General features: G+C 34.9%; 1 protein-coding gene across 1 annotated transcript; it reads left to right on the plus strand.

The window, feature by feature from the left end:
• Nucleotides 1-4,012: 4,012 nt before the first annotated feature.
• On the plus strand, nt 4,013-7,391 carry LOC110729698 (UPF0426 protein At1g28150, chloroplastic-like). The gene is made up of 3 exons (XM_021909477.1): nt 4,013-4,179; nt 4,290-4,418; nt 7,034-7,391. Exons 1-3 carry the CDS (start codon nt 4,138-4,140, stop codon nt 7,211-7,213), a joined length of 351 nt encoding a protein of 116 aa, XP_021765169.1. The 5' UTR covers nt 4,013-4,137; the 3' UTR covers nt 7,214-7,391.
• Nucleotides 7,392-9,005: the final 1,614 nt, after the last annotated feature.

Here is a 9,005-nt window from a genome sequence, read left to right on the forward strand (position 1 = left end):
AGGTCCAGGATCCATGTTCTCATCTTCCACTTCAGTATCACAATAGCTATGGAACTCTAGGACAACACCTTTATCGACAACCCCATCCACCTTGGATTCATCCTCAACCACCTTGACCTCACCCTCATCCTCTGCAAACAGTGGATCAACCGCAATATTTTGAACCACACGTTCCAGGTCATCTTCACCTGAAACTGTATTAGTAGAAGGATCTTCACCAAGTCCTTCCCCACCTTGTTTTAATTGTTCCTTCTCCAACAAACAACTAGCCAAATCATGATCTGCACCATTCACAGCATCATGCTTTTCACCAGACAAGTTTTTATGCACATCAACATCCTTCTCCATTGCCTTACCCCTCTCTATTGGCTTACCCCCAATCACTCACTAGGCATTAGCTACGTCAACACACTGTACGTGACATCAACTGATGCATTGATTTCATAACATCACCTAATTTCAAGTCTACCACAGGCATCAACTTTGGTGTAATTCTATCCAGCACCTTCAGGAAAACATAAATACAAACTATTAACAACTGGCATAGGACATATCACTTATATTATAAAATACAAAGCTACATCAAAAACTATCATTGATTTGCATTATACCTGCCGCGTAATATTTTCCACGTCTACCTCCTGCGTAGTCTGTTGCATGTCAACTCTTTCCACCCTTTGCTGCACGTCAACTCTGTCCACCCTTTGCTTTGGAGCCTCCCGAGGAGTCAACAAATGCTCCTCCCCATAAGCTATATTCAAAGACTGCAAAAGCATCAAATAAAATAAGAACCTAAAACACAACAACTTCTGTAGTATTCAGATCAAATAAAAGTCAAACGAATACTAACCGGCAATTTTCCATAATCACCAGATTCTTTTTTAACATCGACAACAACCTCATTGATTTTTTCTTCCGACCATGCCTCCAACCTCGGTCTAACACCCCAAGTCACTAGGACGCGACCAAGGTGATCTAGATAGAAAATCTACACAAAATGCAGAGGAAGAAGTAGTTCAAGTAACCATTACAAACGATAAATAATTTATTAGAATTACTCAATACATATTTAGATTACAAGTCCAATTAACTCACCAACAAAAAAAGGATACAACCCTCAGAACCTGCAACATATCCATCACGAGCAAATTTCTTTTGGAAACTCCTGGCTGCTACAACCATCCATTTAAATACATAAGTGCACCAGTCATACTCATCAGCTTCATCGTAAACCAATAACGACGGTACAAGCTTCACCCCAAGGTAGCTTGTATTTGTCGTAGCACACAATACGTAGCCCAGAGCTACTATGAGAAAGGCTATCTTGAAATCAGCCTTCTCGTCATCCAACAGCGGCAACACATTGCCTTCCTCATCCTTTCGAATCAGTGCCCCCAAAGCAGCTACTAATGAAATGCTATCATTTTTCCCAAATTTTTCCAAAATTCTACTATGCTCTGTCTGCTTATCCTCAAGATTCATACACGGTAATGCCTTCGACCCCATGGGAATCCCAATTATGTACTCGACCTGGAGAGGACTCAAAGGAGGCACATACTCATCTCCAAAAGTTATCGAACCATCACCCTTGTCAACAGCCAGTACACAAACTTCCCGGGTACAAAAGTTAAGGGTATACTTAACAACCCTCCAAAACCCATTTTTGTGACAAGCTTCTTCCTAGAGTCATCAAACTTCTTCACCGTTGCCGCGAAAGCCTTCACACCATGAAAATTAGGGGCCTACAACATTACATTCAAAGGACATAAAATTCTATCAATTCACACCAGAGACAAGAAAAAATAATTAAGCTGACAAAATAAGATCTTGAACCGATTGTAGTCCTCGTACTTCACTCGAATTCATAATTTCTGACTTACTTACTGCAATAACTCCACTTTTTCCATTAATAACTGAATTACTCTATATTACTGCGACAGTTCTCCTTCCTAACATCCCCTTTACATTTTCTTAACATATTATTGAAAATACATATGTTCTGTTACAACAACTACTTCTAACTCACCTGTAATTTCCTATTTCTCTATTTTACACCATTTTCAACATGTTCATGCCTTTATTTGTTCATTAACTAAAAAAACCAGCTAAACAAACAATGCCAATACATTCCCACTACACTTACTTGTGAATGTTTTATGAGGTATTTGAATCTTTCACAACCAATTAAGGAATCACATTATTATTACCAAACTTATAACTCAACTAGAATTAACAATTAATCTATTTTATAAAATTGTCCTCATCTTCACATGCATATTTATTCACTACATTTTCCAACCTACCTAAACAAAGGACCAACCACATATAAGCATTTTTATATCAAAAATTTGGCGACAAAAAAGGTTGAGACAGTACCTTTTGCGTATTTCATGATTGGGTTTTAACGACAACCCCTTTCTCCTTCACCTTTTCTCCCTTCGTCTTGTCAACCTACAAAAAACAATATACATGTAATTTATCCATCCAAATATTACTCAGTCAAAAACCTTTTATCATTATCATCTAACATGCAATACCTTTTGCTTGGCCCTCTTTGCTGTCTGCTTCTGATCACCGGTACCTCGCTTGCGCTTCCCTTTTTCAACTTTTTCTTGCAATAACAAGATCAGGAGATCCTGGTAACCATCTTTGTTAGGTTCAGATTCTTCCTCACTAGCTTCACCCTCCTCCACATCCTCCTCATTATCACCATCTTCAGAACCACAATCATTAGAACCACCATCATCAGAACCAGATTCTTCAGCGCCAGAATCATCAGAAACAACATCCTCATAATCTTGTAATTCCTCTTCCTCAAAAACAGGATCAGGTTTCACTTTCTTCTTGCCTTTATTTACAGCTTTCTTTTTAGGCGCCTCATTCACCTGACTCATTACGGGTTTACACCTCGCCTACACACATACAAATAATTTACAACATAAATCAACTACACCACACAACCATCACTAACCAAACATACAATCTTTGTATTTCAACCAACAATAACTCACCAATTCTGATCCCTTCTTCGTCCTCGCCATTATTTCCTCCTGCCAAGTTAAAATTAACCCTACATAAATGACATTTTCCAACTGCATACAACCATTTCAACCAACCCTTAACTGTTCACATATAAAATTTTCACTCCTAAATACACTTTATTCACAAACCCAAAAACATTACCAACAATCATACTTTCATAATCAATACTACTACCAAAATAGCAAAATCAATTTCACTTATTCATAATGCAAATCCAACAATAAGTCCAACAATCGCCATACATCTTAACAACTACGGTTTTTGAAAACACTACCAATCAAATTCATTCCAATTATATATCATCATCAACAAAGGAAATCCTAATTCGCTAATTTAATCATCAACAAAACAAAATTTCTCACGCAAATTTATATAAACACCTAGTAATAAACTCATCTCATCTTCATTAATAATCTCATCTCATCTTAATGAATTAGGTGGAAACCCTAATTCGCTAATTTCAGTCGATAACCCTAAATTACATAACCTAATACATCATACCAACAACCAACATTATCAAAGACAACAATTGCTTTTAAATTTCTTAATAACCAACAAATGCGTCCATAGCAAAATTTTTACAGTCGGTTTCGAGCCCATAACTTCAATCAAAGGAACCAATGAATGCCGGTATATAATTCACACAACTGCTCACGATTATCACGCACCAAAATTATTTTCTAGCACCGGCATCAACCACCGTCGTAGTCTCTTCATTGGAACAGAGTACAATAACTACAGGGAGGAGCGAAAAAGAGAAAACGAGGAGAGAGAATGCGTTTTTGATGTTAGTTTATGAAAAATAACCTTTTCAAATTCAAAAAATGAAATCCCGTTACATTTTAGATTATATATAACGGGATATAAAAAGTCAGTCTTTTACTTTTACATTTCTTAAACTTGGTAAATTACACTACTACCCTCCTATTTGTTTTCTTAATGCTATGCGCTGATATGGACTCCTATGAACTCGTGAGACTTACTCTTGTTTTAGTTTTCGGCAAGTTTGCATTTATCTTTTGAAAAACCAAATCCTCTTTGATCGGTGAGGTAAGTGGTTAGGGTTCTCGGTTATCGATTGCAATCATCAGAAAAATGGCAAATCTTCTACTCATTTCTCCTCCAATTAGCTCATTCGTAAGCTTCTCTGAGATTTTCTCTCTCATCCATTTACTTTTGATTTTCTCTATCAATTTTATCATTTACTTTCTTGTTCATTGTATAATCTTTAACTTTGTTAATTGCAGTGGACTCCTAAATTTGCCCCCAAAAATTATCAGAAATCATTAATTCATCGGAATTCGCCAAGAACGGTTTCAATTAGAGCTTTCTTCTTCAATCCATCTGATGAACCGATTTTGAAGGAAGCATTTAAGGTTTAAATTCAATTTCAATTTCAATTTCAATTTATAATATTTATCTTCTTTGATATCTGAAGTGTATATGTTTTAATTGTTCATTAATTTGCTAACCTGATTTTTGAATTGTTAAAATGAGCTGAAATCATGCCTTAACCCAATTCATAGCAAAAGATAGGGCTGTTGACATAATTACTTTTTATTAAAACAATTATCGAAACAGGATGTACCTTAGGTTACTGGCTTTCGTGCTTTGTTATGTTTCGAAAATTAAAGATAGAACGCCAATTTAAGGTTAGAAGAATTACTTCCTTGGTTGTGTTTTTATTTTCGATGTTTCCGCCTTAAAAATGGCTGAAGTTTGTTGTTTACACTTGAACCAAATTGAAAAGACTAAGAAATAAAGTAATGCACAAATTTTGTATCTTGAGTCTGCTGATGTTATTAAGAGTGCAGCACCCTTAGGATTGACGCTGCAAACTTTAATATTTGTGAAATGTGTTAAGAAATACGAAGTGTTAAACATGATTAACAATGACGACTCTTCCTACTCCAAAATGCTCTGAATTGATCCTTTGATACTTCCCTGATCTTGCTCATTTTACTGAACTCGTTGAGTTATTTGCTCCCCTTAGTTGAGCTGCATGCTTTCCTTTGAGTGGTTGACTTAGATATAGGTTCAAGATTGAGCCTAAGCCTTGAACAGATCTCTGTATCTCAGCAACATAATAATTAGATTAATCAGCCAATTTCGGCGATTCTTTTTGGAGAGATCTTAATAATAACTTCAGTAGCGTACATTCTCACTTATGCATGACTATGACCAAAATTTCCACTCTTCTGATTCGTTTTTGCTCGATTTCAAATATTTATTGAATTGGTTTGATCCTGATGAGTAGGATTTCTTACTTTTGTGTCCTTGCAACTTCATGAGCTTAAATTTGATGTTTGCTCTGTTTTTTTTTGTGATTTTTCTATGGAGAAGTAAATCCACTCTAATTATTTTGTACCTGTTACTACCTTCTTCTCTCCACCGGAATAAGATAGGAAAATAAATTTGCTGTTACAGTTTTGCTTTGATTACTAAAGTAGTGTTGACGAAAATCCTAGATATAAATGCATTGTAAATTTGTAAAATGACATCCTGTAGGTGTTTTGGTGGTTGTAAAGGATTGTCAAACTATAAATTTAAACTAGATTCTGATTTTCTTTTTCTTTTTCTTTTTCCCCTTTCCTTTTGCTCAATTTAGTTCCTAACTTCATGATTAAGGGTTAGAAAGTTACATTTTCCTATCCATGTTACTAAAGCAATGAAATAATATGACGGGACAGCTAAAAAATTACTTAACAGGCATTGTATCTTACCTCCTACCATCTTAGCTTATTGACACCTCAGTGTCGTCCCCCTCCTAATCAAAATAAAAGAATTATCTCCAGGTATATATGGAATAACTTTTACAGTGAAGCTGTCGTAATATCTTACCTCTGACCATCTTAGCTTATTGACACCTTAGTGCCGCCCCCTCTCCTAGTCAAAATAAAAGAATAATCTCCAGATATATATGATGTAACTTTTACAGTGAAGTCGTCGTAATTAGGTCCTTTTCAGGAAAGTTGAAGACAAGCATTAGCTTGGTGCTGCTAACTTGCTAAGCCAACAAAAGAACACACTTCAGTGAGACTTTTGGTTCAGCCCATTGCAGCTGACCAAAACAGTATATATTGTGGAAGGATGACTAGTTTATGTTTAGTGTAATTATATAAGATCATATAAAAAGTTATGGAGATTGGACTGAGTTAGCCAATTGGTCCTTTGTTTCACTAATGGATGGGAATGTCTGGATAATTACCAAGTAAGATCCTTGAAAGCCAAAAGTCTGGACTCTGGGGGCACGCTGTTGATACGATGCAGAACTACATTCTGCAGTCACGCTATTGATAGATTACTGGTTTATCCCTGTTTTACCAAATTTGTATACCTCTTCAAGCTAAGAGAGCGTGGCAAAAGGAAGTGGAGTCAAACTATATACTAATTACTCCGTATTATGTAAGCTGAATGTTGTTTATATTACTAGGCTTTCTGCTGGCAAATGTTTTTTTATTGTCTGCTTGTATATAACTGAGGGTCGAAAAGGAAGAACAATCCACCCTCCTCCCGAAGAAGGAAAGGAAAATGAAAAAACACATCTGCACGATCAGAGGGGTAATGGCAGGGGAGCAAAATAGAGCAGTTCAGACATCGGTACAACTAAGCTCAGTATCTTGGTTGCTTTAAATTGTCATCCTCCATTGCTCCATGAGGACCATGACTATCATTTTATCAATAACACTGTACTTGCTTTAAATATTGGATCCTGTATGTATATTCTCTGTTAGCAATAACACTGTACTTGCTTTGATGTGGTTTTTTTTATTTATTTTTAATTTATTATTTTATGTTTAATTTTTTTATTTTCTAGGGTACCTATAACAACTTACAGCTCTCAAAATTGCTATGTTGTCTTTTTTTCCCTATGATCTTTCAAAAATTTTAAATGCCATTATTCCATGACAACACACATAGAAATGCAGTCATATACTTCGTATGTGCAGCACTGTTTATAATGATTTAAGCTTCAAAATTTTCTTTTCAGGAACCTGTGGCATTCATGGGTGGAATGTTCGCAGGCCTTCTTAAGCTCGACTTGAATGAAGAGCCCCTTAAGGAGTGGGTAAACAAGACAGTTGAAGCTTCTGGAATTACAGAGGAAGAAATTGATGCCCAAAGACCAGACGTAGAAGAAGAATCTCCCCAGCAGATAGATATTGAGTGATTTGAATTAGTACTTCTGTCCGCACTACAATTCAACACCTATAATTTGTAAGATATTGAAACACTTTATTAGCTCTGTAATATGTCTTGTGTATTTGTTCATTAGCAGTGCAATGTAATAAACTTTTGTACATCCTTATCTGCAATTTTAAAAAATATATTTCCATATTTGGTTCAAATGATTCAAACTCTCATGTATTCTGCTACTGTTATTTTGCCAACAGGTTCATACAAAGTATTATTTTGCGCTTGCGCCAGCTCTCTTATGTAAGAAATACTCAATACATGAGAACGGTGAGTCAGTGACTAGCCACTTTTCCAGGCTGCATTTGCCATTTCATGAGAAGTAAATTCGATCGATACAAGAACTTTAATAAGAATACATACAAATATGAAAAGATTATGGACTTAAATGACACATAGTTACTATTGAAACATCATAGCGAATTTGTTTCTAAGATAAACAAAAAATAACGAGCAAATACGATGAAAAAACCTGCCAAAGTGGGAAAATAAGTTGAACATCGGCAAGATTAACCTCAAAATACACTTAGCTATATTATGAATAAGATACAAATATGCCTTGAAAGCTAGATTTTATATATGAATTGTATCCAATCTTTGAAATAGATTGATCACTGCTCGAGGAAAGGGAGGCAGGAGGAAGAACACCCACAAATTCATCCTCTCTAGTCAGTCTCTTGCATTCCTGGTTCGACCTCTCCTCGTTCGTTATCATCGGTAAGCTCTCACTCATAAACATTTTTTTTTCATAATAAAATTGCTATCATTAATCTGGTTTTCAGAGTTTTGGATATATTTTACAATCATAGGTTTTGAATATTTTACGATCATATCTTTACCTATTATATTTTACAATCTCTGATCATAGGTTTTGGATGTATTTTACAATTACATACTTACCTATTATATTACTTCATATTAGGGGTGAGCATAACAGGGTACCATGTTAAAATTTTTGAAACCGAAATCGAAATCTGTTGCAACAAATTTTTCATATTGTGAATCGGATTCGGAACCTGAAAGTGGAAATTGGTTTCGGTTCCGATTCAGGGTACCCTGTTTTGTAATATACTTAATAATTTTTTACTGATTTTTTTTATAAAAAACTAGAAGATCATTAATTTATAATGTTTATAACTCGCAAACAAAATAAATTAATAGTAATTGTTGAACAAATTTAATACATATATTTATAATTGTAATTTTGATATCTATTTTTTAAATAAATAGGTTAGAATTGGTGTATAATTTGAACTTGAGTGATACTTTTATCAGGTTACATAATACCCTAAAGGTTTTGGTTTCAAAAAATTGAGAACCTGAACCGAAAGTGTTGCAACATGTTCCCCATTTTGCACCCCGGAACCAGAACCTCAGTTCCTAACAAGTTTCGGTTTCGGTTCAGGGTACCCTGATTTTTCGCTCACCCCTACTTCATATATATCATCTTATTAAGATTTTTTGAACACGTAAAACGAGGTATTAACAATATTTTTTTTTTCAATCCTGGCCTCAAATCGGTCCTAAATAACAAAAATAACCTCAAAACCTCCAAAGAACATGTTTTTGACACGAAAATCGAATTTTTTTTTGAACCGTTAGATATAATAGTTTTCTTGACGGCAAGTGGTCAAAAAACAATTTTTAGAATTTTTTTGTGATAGTAAAATAAAACTTTGAAAAGTTTTGATGGTTGAAAAACAATTTCTGATTTTTTTTGCAGTAAAAATCAAAATTTCCTACATATTATGTTATTTTATACGGAGTGA

The sequence above is a fragment of the Chenopodium quinoa genome, unplaced genomic scaffold (genome assembly GCF_001683475.1).
Source record: "Chenopodium quinoa cultivar QQ74 unplaced genomic scaffold, ASM168347v1, whole genome shotgun sequence".
Taxonomy (NCBI): domain Eukaryota; kingdom Viridiplantae; phylum Streptophyta; class Magnoliopsida; order Caryophyllales; family Amaranthaceae; genus Chenopodium; species Chenopodium quinoa.